The 16,168-nt window shown below is 39.5% G+C and overlaps 1 protein-coding gene across 1 annotated transcript in view; it reads left to right on the top strand.

Moving 5' to 3' along the window:
• Positions 1–13,932, top strand: part of Pja2 (praja ring finger 2, E3 ubiquitin protein ligase) — a 64,356-nt gene extending 50,424 nt beyond the window's left edge. Inside the window, exons 8-10 of the mRNA XM_005382175.2 lie at positions 8,390–8,504; positions 8,937–9,058; positions 11,306–13,932. Of these exons, the coding sequence (XP_005382232.1) occupies positions 8,390–8,504; positions 8,937–9,058; positions 11,306–11,431 (363 nt within the window). The 3' untranslated portion in view covers positions 11,432–13,932. The remainder of the gene's footprint in view (positions 1–8,389; positions 8,505–8,936; positions 9,059–11,305) is intronic.
• Positions 13,933–16,168: the final 2,236 nt, after the last annotated feature.

Consider the following 16,168-nt stretch of genomic DNA (forward strand, 5'->3'; position numbering starts at 1 on the left):
CATTGGTTCTAAATACTGCTTTGCTGTCTCCTTCAGTAAGGAGATTTGTTTCTTCTTATCTGCCATATACATACACACTGTCATAAATGTGGTGCATTCTTTGCCTGAGTTTCTCTTGCCTTCTTTTCATTATTTCACTAAAACACAGACTTGTTCTTAGATGTATTTGTGTGTGGTTAAAAGCCCAATATTATCACAGTTAGCAACTTGTACTACAGTGGTGAATTTCATTATAAAAAATTTCCTTTAAATCACTACATCTGAACTTGATTTCCAAAGTATGGAACATTAATAATTAATGAATGAGTCAGGGGTAAGAGAAAAATAATTATTATTTCAGGAGTATTTGTGATAACATTTCATTTTGAAATTTTCTGAGATTAGAAGTTCCATTTTAAATTGCTAAATTAGATGATCAGTATCCATTTACACATGCATACCCTCATAGATGCACACATATACTTGTGTTACCTCTGCTTTGGAGATAGATATATTTCTTCCATGTAGACCACTATTCTCAGTTATGCTGTATAGTGTATATTTTTCTCAGAATTACCGTAGCAGAAATACTCTTTACTAAGAAAAGTCAGAACTTCACAAAACAGGATATATTTAGAACTTTTTCCAGATTATTTAACCCACCTTCACAAATTCTGTCATATATGAAATAGTGAATCATACACTATGATAACTTTCATCAGAATGTGTAAAGATTAATAATTCCTAACTTCTTAAGCTACATCACTTTTGAGTGAACACAGTGGGGTACATCTGTTCTAGATCTGGGTTCACATCCCTTAATTCGTCTTTCATTTTTATGCTAGTAGGTTTTGATTTCCTATAATATCTTTAAATAGAAGTATTCCTATAATATCTTTAAATAGAAGATATCTTTAAGAGGAAGTATTGAGAATAAAGTAAGTTTTACTAATTACTGATGGGAAGTGTCGCATTTGCTTGCCACCATGGAAGAAGAGCTTGGTTGTGGAAGGTTATGCTAGATAAAAACAGTACCAGGAAGAACAAAGACAAGAAGTGAGAAGAAACAGTAGTGCAATAGCTTGCAGTCTTGCACATCTTGGCTTCTGCTAATGAGGAACCCAGTGGCAGTGCGTTCACAGTTCACAGTTACTTTTATTTATTTGTCCTTTTGTCTGATGAATGGCCTCACATTTCAGTGTTCTTTTTCTGAATTTGGAATTGATTGAGGTGCTTCACTACAGTGTAGTTCCATTTTGCTGTCCCTCCTCCTGCATTTATAGAATCATTTTGAAAAAAGAAACTGAAATAACCCACACTTTTCCTTTTAGATTTCATAGTAATATTTAGACGGGACCACAAATAATAAAAACTGGCGGCATGCTGTCATTTTGTGTGTCGCAGGCAGCCCCATCCCTTTGTGGAAATAGTTGCTCTCATTTGTTTTCTTCAACTGGACTCATCCTTCTTGTGAGGTAGTGGGTCTTGGTGAAATCACCGGCAGTATATTAGTCTCTGGTGTGTACCTCAGATTTGATTGAGGTCATTATAAAATACCAACATCCCTAACATTTTGAAACAGTGATGCTAAATTTTTGTACTTACTCGCAAACAAATTTGAAAAAAAGTCCTCATACATATTTATGTTGAGATATAAAATTGTTTAGCTTAAATCTAAGTGTTGCTTACCACATCATACTTCCTTGCAGGAAAAATGTTTAAATTTTTATGTAAAAATTTCTTTTGAGTTACAATTAGCAATACTCAGTTAATCAAAGATAAATTAAAATTTTAATTAGCCTTGATTAAAACATAAAATTTTACTAGAAATGCATCTCTTAATGAAATGGAGGCTTTTCCTTTCCCAAGTACTTCATGAGTGATTATATTTGTTCCTAGAATGAAACACATTTCAGCATATTTTTGGTTTTCATCCTTATGAATGTAAGCTGGAGAAACCTTGTTAACGTAAATAAATCAATGCAGAAAGTGTTACTCAGTCCTTCTGAGGTACTTGCCAGAAATCTCATCAACTTAATTTTCTTCTTTAGGGGCTGGGGATTTAGCTCAGCGGCAAAAGCGCCTGCCTGGCAAGCGCAAGGTCGTGAGTTCGGTTCCCGGTACCGGAGAAAAACCAAAAAACCAAACAAACAAAAAAAAAAACTTAATTTTCTTCAATTTTTTTTTAAAACAAAAGATTAGAAGCCACCTAAAAAGATTTAGTAGTCAGTTAAAGGTCAGGTGACCCCGGTACTTTAGATTGTCCCTCTGAATGGGCTAGAAATGCACTTCTATTTGCAAAGTAGGAGAAAGGTTAGTATAAATGGAAGTTGAGAACACAGCATCAGCATGATACACACTTTGCAGGTTCATTTTCAGGTAGGTCAGTCTGACGAGAGATGTGAGACAATTAATCTGAATTTATTCCCACACCCAGACTTACAAAATCAGCATGTTCCCACTGAGGTGTGGACCCTGGGAAGACAGACAGCATTGTGGAGTTAAGAGCATGGGTATTTGAGTTCCATAGGCCATTTTGAACAATGCGGTTCACTTCTAAACTCAGTAACCTGATCTGATGTGTCAAGTGGGAATAATAAAATAGGCCTCAAGGCATGGGAATAATAAAGTATACCTTATTGTGAGACTGTGTTAAGACATTTAAGAAATTCCCTGATATAATGGTGAGCTCTCAGGAAACGGCGTATTCATAGAGATATTTAAATATGGAGCCAACCAAGCATTAATCACCCAGCGAATCTTGATTTAGTAGTGATCATTCAAAATTGGCATTCAATTATTTATTATAAATCATCTTCAAAAATTAATAGTTTTGTTCCTTTAAAACTAAATTTTGTGCTACTTCAAACCTAGATATAGTCTACTTTGGGTTATTTAAACTCTGAGTTGTGTTATTTAGACTACTTAATTATCTTCCTTCTGCTAACTCTTAAAAATATACTATACTGCCTAAAGTATAGATATTTCAGAACAGTGGCTATAAAAGTCTCTTGCTCTTGTTGCTTGTAAGTGGTACCAGACTGTCTTAAAGATATGTCAGTATTAGGGGCTGGGGATTTAGCTCAGCGGCAAAAGCGCCTGCCTGGCAAGCGCAAGGTCGTGAGTTCGGTTCCCGGTACCAGAGAAAAACCAAAAAAAAAAAAAAAAAAAAAGATATGTCAGTACTAAGACAATAATTGTACATACATGAAATTGCAGATGTTTATTAGCACTACAAATATGGAGACACTCATCAAGGAAGCTAATGAACTCGTTGAAACAAACACATATCAAAGCAGCCAGCCTGGAATAACCTGCCCAAATGGAAATTTACTGTACCTAGTATCCCTTGTTTCTGTTTATTTGTAACACAGACTAGTTCTTTCAAGCAGAGTCCATGTTAAAGGTATGTAGTCATTTGTATGAGAAAGGTTTAGATAACAGGATCTTACCTTCTACTTCCTGTCTTCTGATGGGAAAGTTCAGTATAGGAATTGGTAGGTACAATAAGATACTCGAGTAACAGGGAGAGTGCTAGTATTAGAAATAATTGTAATTATAAGGAATACAGGCAAAGCACATAGGAGGAGAAGCCACCACCTGTTAGGGTAAGATCGAACACCCAAGGAAGAGTCCCTACTCTGTGGCATGTTCTGGAAGAAGTGCTGGAAAGCTGTCCTTGGAACTTGCTGGAAGTCCGCCCTTGAGGGTACTAGGGCAAGCTGTGCTTAGGAAGGTTTCTTCCTGAAAGCATTCCACTGTGGAACTGTCCAGGGTTGGTTCTAGGGGCAGCTGCTGGCTGCATGAATCACAAGAGCTGGCCACTGGAGAAGCTGTGTGCATGGTGAGTCTGAGGCCAGAGAAAGCAACAAGTGCCACAGAAGCCTCATGGGCAAGCAGAGCTCTTCCACACTGCATCTTTAGTATCCTTTGTGAACAAGCTTAACATGATGCCTACTGTTGGAAAGAAAAATATTGCATGGCCCAAATCCAGTTTCACAGAGCTGGCAGAAATAGTGAATTTGGATTTCAGAAGCAACCGTTCAATAACTGGAATAGCCCATGCCCTTAATTACTTTTCTTTGCACATGTGATTTCCTATCCAACAATTCAGTTGTATTCTTACCTAACAAGCAAGTTAGACAATTCTTACAAATAGGGTTTTCACCTTTTCCCCAAAATGAGCAATCCCAAAATCATTGTATCTGTCACTAGTTAAGCTAATTACTCCACAACTTCAGTCACATGGAGTATTCTCTTAAAGACTAAACTGCAAAGCCAGGCGTAGTGGCGCATACCTGTAATTCCAGCACTCTGGCTGAGGCAGGAGGATTGCCACAGCTGGACGCCAGCCTGAGCTATGTAGTGAGGTCAAGACCACTACAAAGTGAGACCCTATCTTAACCCACACACACAAAAAAAGAATAAATTGTGAAGGTAATTTCAGGCAAGAAATGGGTAGGAGAGAAAGCAAAATGGTTGGTACATACAATTAAATACACACATAAGCAAATAGAAAACATGAAAAGCCACTAGTTTCTGTATTTGGTTACAGGTCATAATTAGTAGTTATGGTTTCCTTCTCCCATAACCTCTTTCACATTTTCCCTGTCCTCAGCCAGAACCTAACCTTGCTTAGAATACTTTGCCTGGTAGAATGACCCAAACCTACTTTCCTAAAGAGTTTGTGGTACCAAAATCTGTATCAGTCAGGGTTTACTAGGGAAACAGATGTAACACAAAATATAGAAAAGTACAAGAAATTACAAGATTGGCTTACGACAGTCAGCCACGGAGTCAGATGAGAAAGCGTGCAGAGGGTGTCTGCACGCTGGAGATTGAAGAGTCCAGCCCCAGGGCTGGAGCTCACCGCAGTGTCCATACAAGTCCGTATCAGGAGACTGATGGGTCTGCCATGGAAGGCTGAAGAGTCTACCACAAAGGCCGGAGAGTCTACACCAGAAGGCTGATGAGCCCCAGGCAGAAGGCGAACAGGCTGCACCAGCAGCCAGGAGATGACCAAGCTGAAGGTGAAGACTGGAGCTCCGAAGAACCAGCAATCAGTTTTCTCTCATTTTCCTTTTATTATATGCAGCCTACCCATCCTGAGGAGGGTGGTCCTCCACACCCGCACTATCTCCAGGCCCTGCTCTTGCACAGGCTAAGGAAGAATACCAAATAAGGGCCCTGGCTGCCTGCTGAGTCGCATAGTTAACCTTCTGAACTTCTCAAATTGACACAAGGAACAACAACCTAGAACGGTGTCCTTTTCACCCCAGGATATAGCACTGCTGAGTCATTTAGTTAAGCTTCTAGGCTCCTCAAGTTGACACAGTGTATCAAGCATAACAACTGGCCTTTCTTTTTTTGACTACTGTAGTTTTCTGATAACTCCACCATTGGGCACGGAAGAACAAAGAGGTGAGTCTGCAAGTGAGATTGTCCTAGGCCTTCTGACAGAGGGAGCCGAGAGCATGGAGAGTGACCTGGGGATTGGTGATGGTCGGTTTCATCCCAGTACAACCAGCTCTTTCCTTCCAAGTTTCAGAATCCCATTCTCTAACCAGTCAATGATACAGCTTTTGAAGAATTCGACAAGATTGATAATTTTATCTCATTTTATCCCATTTAGCAATCCACACAAATTTGTTTGAGTTTCAGAAATAAGAGCTTCTTTTAGCACTATCATGTAAACTCTGGTTCTCATTCTGTGTCTTGAGCTGAGACTTTACAGACCTACGTTTGTGTTTGCTCTGTAAGTGTACAGGCACAAAATAACGCGTCCCCATGTTACAATTTTTATAGTAGTCAGATCACGAAAGCCTTAAGGTCAAGTGCAGTTACCACAGCTCCAAGACGTGTCAGCTCCTCATCATAACAGTGATTAATTGTCATATCACCAGAGGCCACGGTTAATAGCATCCGATTGCCGTTGGTGCGGACCTCAACACCAAGCTCAAGCCCAGAGGCCCAAGCAGACTAATCTCAGAATCCTTTTCTTGTAGATCTATTGTCCAGGACTGTGCCTAAAACCAGTTTTGTGTTAGTGTGGGATCCATCACAAGAGAGAACACTAATAGTTTGAACAGGGAAAGTTTAATATAAATTATTATTACTTACCACAGGACATGAGAGATTGGCTTATTATTATGACTAGTAGGAAATAAAGTAGACGCTAGGGAATATAGGAACTGCTGATTTAAGAAACAACTTTAAGGCTGAGATAGAGTTGTCTACCTCCCGACTCCCTACAGAGAGATCCAGACCTTGTTGGGGAAGACATAAGCCATGACAGACACGGTACTGTGCTGGCAGAATTTGGCAAAAAAGTCTCTCCTTTGAGGCACCTGAGAACCTCCACTGGAAGCACTCTGCTACAAAAGCACCCAAGATGAGTGCCAGGAAAAGCTGCTGGCCACCAAGTACTGCAGTTGGTAGACGCTGGAGGAGCTGGCAGAGCTGCCTGTGCCGGATGAGACTGGTGCGGGAGAAGCTTCACACCCCACAGGCTCCTGGCCATGGAGCCCAAGGGAGCTGTGAAGCAGTCGTGTCCTCCCGTGTCGTCTCCCCGGCGTGTTCCGCTGGCAAAGCTGAAGGTCATGCTAGTTGACACAGGGAAGACACTTAAAGGGCACAGTTCTGTTTTCAGAGAGTAGAAATGAGATAAATTTGGAGCAGTGGGCAGTGATTCATTTACCACTGCACTGTTTCTCTCCGTGGTGCCCCTGTATATCCAGAGTAAAATTTGACGTTGAATATGATTGTGTTTATAAGCGTAAGATGAACCTTTTGTTTTTTTCTTTAGTTCTTATTTTGCTTTGGGCTTGACCCTACCCTTTAGTCTATTTAGTACCTATGGAAGTATCTATGCTAGGTAGTAATATGAGGTTGTTTGCTGTCCAAAAGAATACAGTGGCAGCTGTCAGGCAGGCTTCCTGTACATAAGAAGGCCAGCTTGTCGGTTCATTTTTTTATTGAGGTGAAATAAACGCACACAGAGTTTACTGTTTTAGTCATTTCAGGGTATAGTTTAGCGTCTTTAGGCACATTCACATAACTACAAACAGTAACTCCTGTTTGCTTTCTCCTCTACCCCTGGCAACCACCTTTCTACTTTCTGTCTGTGAAGTTGATCACTTCAGGTGCCTCATATAAGTGGGATAATACATTAGTTATCAGTATTTATCCTTCCTTAACTGTCTTACTTCACTTCATATAATATGGGTTCATCCATGCTGTAGCCATGTGGTAGAATTTCCTTTTCATGGATGACAAATATTCCATTGTGTATATATACCACGTTGTGTGTGTTTGTTCATCCATCAGTAGTGACTTCGGCTGCTCCCACGTGGGCTCTTGGGAACAACGCACAGTGGACATAGGTGTGCAAATGTCCATCCCAGCCTGTGCTTCCAGTTATTTTGAGCATAAACCCAGAAGTGGGTTTTGGGTTTATGTGATTATTCTATTTTTCATATTTTGAGGAGTTGTCCTACTGGTTTCTGTAATGGGCTGTGTGCTTTTGCATTCCCACCAGGAGAGGAGCCCTCTAACAGGGTATTAAATTAAAGCTAAGATCTTAAATCATTCTGTGCTATTAATGATGCCATAATTAGGATAAAATACAAGGAATTGTTAACCTGTATAGTATTAATTACTTAAATGTGGTAGTAGTTCAGGAGGAAGATACCAGTGTGGTCTGGGACGACTGACCTAGGTTCCCAGAAGAGACAGGACTCAGCCAGTCCCTGAGAAACTGATAGGCCCTAAGTGGCAGGTAGAAAGTGCACTAAGAACACATAATTGTACAGGTGGTGTTCTGTTTTAATTGGACCCAGAAAGAGTGAGGATTCCTCAGACGAGTGGGCATGTGATGTAATGCTCTTTCCATCCTTCATTTTATACAGACACTCAAGCCTCACACCCAGACAGCCTAGTAATCTTCCGCGCTGGTAAGATGGGTGTGCTCACTGCATGCCAGCAGTAGAGAAAACCATTCAGAAGTGTGTCGTTGGTAATATACCTTGAATGTGTGGTACTCGCACTACATTTTATCTTTTGTGAAGGGAATTTTCAGTGCTTACTTTCTTTCTAGCCCACATAGGAACTCCTCAGTTGAATGATAAAACCAGCCCTTCAAAAATACGATTGTAATGGCAAGTAGGGGATTACTGAGGCAAGGTAGCCTTGGGGAGAAGGAGGGCATTGTGTATGTGCACTAGTGTTTAGTGTTTGGGTTGGTGGTAACCGTGATTCTTTCTGAAGGAGGCAAAGGAGACAAAGGACTAAAGCAGAGAAAACTAACAAGAGGAGAATATAATGAATTTAATTTGTAAGATACCTTAAAAATGATTTCCCACTACTGAGTTAGAATATTTACTGACAAAGAACTGTGATGTTTCCCCTTCAGACTGCACTGGCACATTTAGAGTCCCTTGCAGTGGATGTTGAGGTGGCCAATCCACCAGCCAGTAAGGAGAGCATCGACGGCCTTCCAGAGACCCTTGTTCTTGAAGATCACACTGGTAAGTGCAGAGCGCATCTCGGGTGATGAGTGATGGATGTGTTGTGCATCTAAGTAAATTATCAGTTTACCTAGGACGCTTGTGGCGAATGTATCGCACGCATGCCACAGCTGGCTATTTGCTATCTTTGAAAGCACTAAAAGTTCACCCTCACGGGTAGAAGAGGAAGTACGTGACTGTTGAAACTTTCATTAGGTCTATGGAAACCAGATACTGACACTTCCATCTCGTAGAAGAATATTTAATAGATTGAAAAGTCAACTTTTCTAGCAAAAGTCATGTTTATAAAATTCCAAATTGTCATAAATTAAACATGCACCTTTGTTGATTGAAGTCTGTTTCTTTGTCTTTTCCTCGCTGTCTTTTACTGTCGGCTTCTAAGTTTTTTAAATTGAAGTTTAGGCAATTGATCTGAGTATTTGTTGTTTTCAGCTATTGGTCAGGAGCAGTGCTGTCCAATCTGTTGCAGCGAGTATATAAAGGACGATATAGCAACAGAGTTACCCTGTCACCACTTCTTTCACAAGCCTTGTGTCTCAATTTGGCTACAGAAGGTGAGTTTCCGGTTTGCTTTTTAAAATTTAATACTTTTAATAGTTTCTCTTATAAGTTAATAGTAACAGTATTATCTTTTAAGCCTACTTCGTTTAGCCACGGATTTGTAGTAGGTCAGAATTAAAGACTGGTTGCCTTTAATGTTTACAGACTGGGGATAATATGAAACTGTTTTAACTGACAGTACTAACATTGCATAGAGAGAACGGAGGGCACAGTAATTACTTACTATGCTTTTAATCACAACCCTGAAATTTCTTTTTTAAACAAAAATCACAAGCAAAGAAGCTTTTGACACTACTTAGAGGGTACTATAACCGTAGAAACAGGTATTCTACTAGTGTGGGTTGGTGCTTCTGAGAACGTGTATGAGAAATTTAATAGCCTACTTAGAACCACCTCGTCCAGTTTTGTTATATTATCTTTATGTGTTTATCCAACAATTTAAGTGTATTTGAATTACTTAAGAAATGAGAGTTTTACTTAAATCTTCTCCATAATCTCTGTTTTTCATAAAAGATACATAGCTACCATCCAGCTCAGTAAGAGTTCCCAAGTCCCTCACTTCACGGTTAAAGTCCCCTCTGCCCTGCACAGCTGCTGTTTCCCTTTTTCCTATTTTTCTCCCCTCCTTCCTTCTGCTGTTCTGTTCACCTTTCCTGTGTGAAATCAAATGCATCATTCAGTTGTTGCCTTTAGCTCCTGTTTTATGTCAATATCCATAATTGGTGTTATAGTTTTATTTTTACAAAGGATTATTTGCACATTTTTTCGTTTGCTACAGTCCTTTGTTTTCTCAATTTCCTTTTCTTCCTGTCCCCACCTACTCATTAACCAGTATTCCTATCTACCAATGTGTACATCACACTTCTTCCCAGGTTTTCACCCGTGTTTTCCCATTTCATCCTCACAGTAGCTTGAGAAGAGGTTGGTATTCGTATTCCCACTTTTTAGCAATTGTTACCCAGCCAAGGTTACACAGCTTCGTTCATGGGGCTGACCGAGACTGCACTCGCCTGTCTGACTTTGAGGTGTTGTTGATAGGGCCTACTCTGTACATGCGTGCACAGGTAAATGTTACGGACTTGAGTTCTTAACTTACTGACATTGTACATGTTGTATAGCCTTGAATTGGACTTCACTTTGCTACATGTCCCAGGCAAACAGCCTGTTCAGTCTGTGTCCCGGGAGGAGGCAGCTTAGGTTGAATCCTTTCCTGGCTTTCTCCAGAAAGTTAGTTCTCAAGATACGTTCTTTGTCACCTTCAATAGCATGACCTCTTCAGCCTCCCTTCTGTCAAGATCTCTTTTGGGGGAAAAGACCAGATTTTCAAGGGAATGATCTGCGTGGCTAAAATTTTGGCCAAAGTTTCACAGAATTTAAAATCTTAAATGTAACCCTCCCTGAGGTAGGCAGTAAATTATTTAATAAACAGCAGGAGTCCTTAATTTAAAGACTGGAACAGCTCTGTCATCTCCCCTTGGTCCTGAAAGTGTTCGCAGTGCAGTTACTTCCCCTCCCCACCTTCTGCATCAGGTCTGTGGTTAACTTGGTTGATCTGTTTTGTCAGGTGCAAGGTACCTACCAGTAGCTCCATCTCCTTCTGGGAAGGAATTGCATGGCTTATAAAGAAAGATCTGAGGCCATCGTCTGTGCTACATTAAAGGAGGCTTTAGTATATATTAAGAAAGGTCCTGGCAGAAATAAACCTGGTGATGTAGAGTGGATGTGGTTTCTCTAATATGTGCATAATAGATGTAATACAGTCCAGGTCATTGTTGAGCCAGACTCCGGCCTCCCTGAGGGTACATGCTGTGGTTCTTCGCTCACCCTCTACCACAACACCAGCACCAACCCTGAAGACTCTTAACTAAAATTCACTAAAGGAAGGGGGAATTGCTTTTTATCTTTACTTTTTTTTTCTTTTTGTGATACCAGGGATCCAATCCAGGGCCTGGTACATACTAGGCAAACATTTTGCCACTGAGCTTCATTTCAGCCCTTCAGTGAATTACCTTAAAATTAGAAACATGATGAAAAAAATTAGAAACATGATTAGAAGACATTGTTTGCCCTCAAAGAAATTATAGAGTACATAATATTAAAATTTTGTCTATTTTGTACAGGTTTGACATTTATTTGGTTTCTGTTTTTAAGATAGTTGATTTGTTATTTGGACAGTGACACCATGTTTTCTCTATCAAGATCCATGTTTTTGGTGGCAATTAACATGTCTCTTTCCTCAGTCGGGAACATGCCCTGTGTGCCGCCGTCATTTCCCACCTGCAGTTATTGAAGCGTCTGCAGCTGCTTCCTCTGAGCCTGATCCCGATGCCCCACCTTCAAATGACAGCCCTGCAGAAGCCCCCTAAACCCTAACAGTGGAAATGAGATCAATCTATCAAAGTAAATCTTCACATTTCTTCTAAATCTGATGTGCAAATAACTATATATAAATATATTAAAAATGCTATGTATAGTCTATGCCATAGTTTAGAAGGAGAATACTAACTTTCTAAACTGAATTTAGGTTTGCAGAAAGTACTAAACATTTTCAAGCTGAATGTTAAAGCAGTGCATCATTCTCTTTAGTTGAATATGTTGATATTAATTGTAGAGTCAAGCTTACCGGTTAATTCTCTCCAAAAGAGAGAGTCGTCTGTGTGGCACACGTTACTGGTTTTGTCTAAAGAACTGCCACGAAGAGATTATAGTTAAGCTCTCCTGTTCACATCAGATGTGAAGACTGTGATCCCAACAGTAGTAATATTTGATTTCATTGGAAATAAATTATAAAGCGTATTTCACTGGGCCCTTTGGTTTTGCTGTACCCAAATCTCTTGATTCGTAATGCGGAGATTTTTAGAAATGCATCTACTTTTCCTTCTTTGTTTATCATTGGGACTTTTCAATGCCAAAGTCTAAAATTTTGGCCAGTATATCACAGAATTTAAAATCTTACATATAACCCTCCCTGAAATAGGTTGTAAATTATTTAAAAAACAGTGGGAGTGCTTCACGTAAAGATATCGGTAAAGCATATAAAGAATTTGTTGTGCTCAGTTCTTGGTACAATGAGACGAATTAGATGGCCTTATGAAATAGGTTGATCTGAACTCAACCTGTATGTACTTGGTTAAAATTATACTTGAAGGTCCAGAACACTACTGGCATATTTGCTTAATAAGTATTGGATATAGTTAGTTTCGGGTGATTTTAGTTTTAAAATATTTTGGGGAGGTCTGAAATTTTGCACAGGGTCATCTTTAATTCTCTAACCCCAAACCAAAATTGCACAGCTTCTCTTAGGTGATCACACACAGTAGGCAGGTTTGTACAAGTGTGGACATGATTGTGAACTTCAGATGTGATACGATAATCACCACTAGAAAACAGAGGCTTTTAGAATATCACATTTGAGCAAGTGAAGTAGTAAAGCACACAGTGAGTGTACACCCATCCAAGTGGTCCATCAACAAGTTTAGTTGAAGGAATATTTCTGTGGCTTTCCAAATGCAGAATTTCATTTTATTTGTGTGATTCTCTGAGTATTTATATTTTGTCTCTTTTTTCCATTCCTAAAAATAAATGAATTTTCACTGTTGGCACATTTGAGGCTTAAATATAAGGAACATAACACTTGCATTCTAATTTTTGCATATATTGTAAATGTGTCTGGTATTTACAACAAAATACTGTGTATCCTTTTATGGGTAAAACAAAGTGAACATTGCATGCATGTAATGTGGTGAATTTGTAATTTAGGGGTTCTTTGGGGCTTCTGTGACTTCGGAAATGCTTACATTCAGGCCTTAATGTTGCATTAGCTAGCATGTTTTCCTTGGGATGTATATAGTCACTGTTGTATAAACTAATCTTTGCCTGTTTTCTACTGTGTGATCTTTCCATGCCATACTTCATTGATGATCAGTTAGTGTCAAGGAGTCAGATCAGATTAAAATTAACTCTCATGTGTATCTTGTGGAAATTCGTGGCTAGTACGGTATTTTTGTTTATTTCCTTTCAAGTAGTGTTGATCAGTTGTGACACTGGTTAAACTTACATTGGTACAGATCACTTTGTAATAAGCCACACATTATATTTAGACAGTATTAAGGGACCTTGGTTTTCTTCGCCTGGATAGCAGCTATCCCAAAGAACGTTCATGTTTCTTTTTTGCCGGTTAAGATTTAGCAGTTATCTGCCAGTTAAGAAGTTTTGGTTCCAAGCTCAGCCAGCACTGTTGTAAACTGAATTTAAGGTAGCTGTTGTACCTTTTGCTTTCGATCTGTTACCGTCCTTTGTTACTGACTCCCTGCTATTTATAAGCGGCTGCTACAGAGGAGAAAAGTTGAAAACTAGTTGTTTTAAATTTTAAAAAAAGAAATTGAAGTTTTAGGATTTTTGTTGTAACAAGCCTCTATAAGCTGAGAGTGACAAGTTCAGACCCCAAAATATTATTTGATCTTGCCTTGGATCCTTTTGAAAAAAGTTAAGAATATATAAAGATTAATTAGAAATAAGTATGAATATTAATAAAGTATCATTTATCTTATTTCTCTATTTTATGTTGTGACTTAATAATTTTATTTTTTGAACATTTTCTTATTTCTTGTAATATGAATGCTGATATTTAAAGTTAGACTCATGTGGTTTTTTGTGTGTTTTTTGTTTATCTCTAAGCTAACTCTTATTTGTGATCTGGACTCATACATAAGCTGTTAAATATATATAAACTGTTAAAGTGGAATGCAAGTTTTTTGAAAGCCCAGGTCTAAATGTAATGATTGGTTTATTGTTCTACAATGCCAGCCCATTGTTTTCAGTGTAAATCATAAACAATAAACAAGTTATACTCGGTGGTCATTTCTAATATTTAATTGTGTAATCGTATCGCTTCTGTCACGTAGCCCTGAATATTTAGGGTTAACAGCAAAGAACACAGAGAGTAAGGTCCTGACACATGACTTTGAGATCATGAACTCTGATCTGAGAAGGCCCTGCAGAGACCCCTACAGGGGGGTGATGGTCTCCCTGCCGCTGAAGCTCTGCAGCTGTAGACGGCCTTCCTGCCTCACATTCCCAGCCTTCCTGTAGGTTTCAGCAGAACTTCATTCCCACATTGTTTCGGGACTGTAGAAACTCAAAAGTTCAGGAGAGACCTACCTCACCTCAGTGGCTTTCTTGAAATAAAGCGACTCTTAGTAAAACGACTTGTTTAGAAAAATTCCTTGTGATTTACAAATGTTTGAAAGACTTCAGTCATTTCATAAGGGTCAGTTGGGTGATAAAAGAGTATGTTCACCTTAAATTGGACAAAAATTAAATCGTTTTGTTTAGAATTTTTATAATTCTGGTTTCTCCCTAACAGGAAGGAAATAAATGTGCTAGAAAAGTAGTCTCAGAACTAAAAACAGCAATATTACCCTCAGCTGCAGTACCACAATCATTCTGTAATGACATAATTTTTATCCAGCTGCTGCTGGAGGGAGCCTGTCTCAGGCACTTTCTCATTGCTGAGACACAGTACCTGACACCCACCGTTTAAAGGAGGAAAGATTTATTTTGGCTCACGGTTTGCAGAGGTTTCAGTCCATTGTCGGCTGGCCCCAGGGCAGAGTGGCACAGCAGTCAGGAAGCAGGGAATGATCAAGGATTGATAGAGGGAGACAGACCCTTCCTGTGCCCCACCTCCTACCAGGCTTTACCTCCCAGATCACATTTAGCTATAAACTCATCAATGGACTGATCCACTGATGAGAATTGCTCCCATGATCCAGTTATCTCCCAGAAGCCCCACTTTTGAGGCTTGGCGGGGCCGGTGCACATCTAGATATAAACCATAACAAAGCCACAGGGTACCTGTAAAAGGGATTGTTTCCACTGTTAGAAGAGTGTTAATTTTCTCTATAAATAACACATGTGAAACTAGACAGAAAAGTTCTGTCTTTTTGGGTGGCCACCTCCTTGTATCCTTTTAGGCTTTAAGCTTTTTTGAAATCTGACATGATATGTATTCCAGACCAACCTGAGATTAGCTTTCAATTCCTCATAAGACACTGTTGCTCGGAACTAAACATGATTCTCCTGAAACCTAACAAGAAGAGGGCTCAAAGGCAAGATTGCCAGCCTGAAAATGGTGCTGCTGTGGTCTGTGTATATTGTGTTTATTGCCAACGTCTTTTTTAAGGCACGTATAGCACATGGTTCTCTCTTGCTGAAATGCTTTACTGCATTGCTGGTAAGTCAGTGTCCACTCCTAAAGTTACTCACATAAATAGCATTGATCCTTACAGAACTACCCTGTGAAGGCCTTGTAGTATAATTGTAATCTGCTGATGTATTAAGAAAGAAAATGAAGTTAGCTGGAAAGGACTCGCTCTTGGTGGAACTGTCCCACCTCCCTTTTTAATTGCCCAGCGTGCCATCTGTTTAACAATCTGCCCTAGGATTTGGTAAGAGCAATGTCATGCTCATCTTGAAAACTTTTAGAATCTTTTCCTCCTAAAAACTATTTGAAATAATGTGACCTTGACAAGTCATAAATGCTGTTCTTCTATTTTCACTGTGTGAAGTGAGGAATCTAATAGGTTTGGTATTTGTTCATGGATACAAGAACTGCCTTTTGGAGACTGATACACATATCAAACATAAATTCATGTTAACCTCAGGGCTGATTTTTGACAGGGAAACTATTAAATCAAAATAAATTTTAATGTTCTTATAATATTAATTTTGCTAAAAAGTTAAAGAGCTGGCTAACAAAGTGTCATAGTCACTTTCTTCTTTACTAGGCCACAACATCGAACACGCACAACTTAAAAAGGAGGAGAGGGAGCTGGGGATTTAGCTCAGGGGCAAAGTGCCTGCCTGGCAAGTGCAAGGTCGTGAGTTCGATTCCTAGACCGGAAGAAAAACAAAACCACAAACAAAAATAAAAAGGAGAGGTTTATTTTAGCTCACAGTGGCAGAGGCCTCAGTCCTTGGATGGTTGGCCAGTTCCAAGGCAGGAATGGTTTGGTGGAAGAGCCTGCTGTGGAGGAAAACTGTTCATGCCATGGGCAGGAAGCAGAGATAGGTGCCAGGGAGGGAGGTGCACCTTCCGGATT

The sequence above is a fragment of the Chinchilla lanigera genome, unplaced genomic scaffold, assembly GCF_000276665.1.
Source record: "Chinchilla lanigera isolate Chin_1 unplaced genomic scaffold, ChiLan1.0 scaffold00017, whole genome shotgun sequence".
In the NCBI taxonomy this organism is placed as follows: Eukaryota; Metazoa; Chordata; class Mammalia; order Rodentia; family Chinchillidae; genus Chinchilla; species Chinchilla lanigera.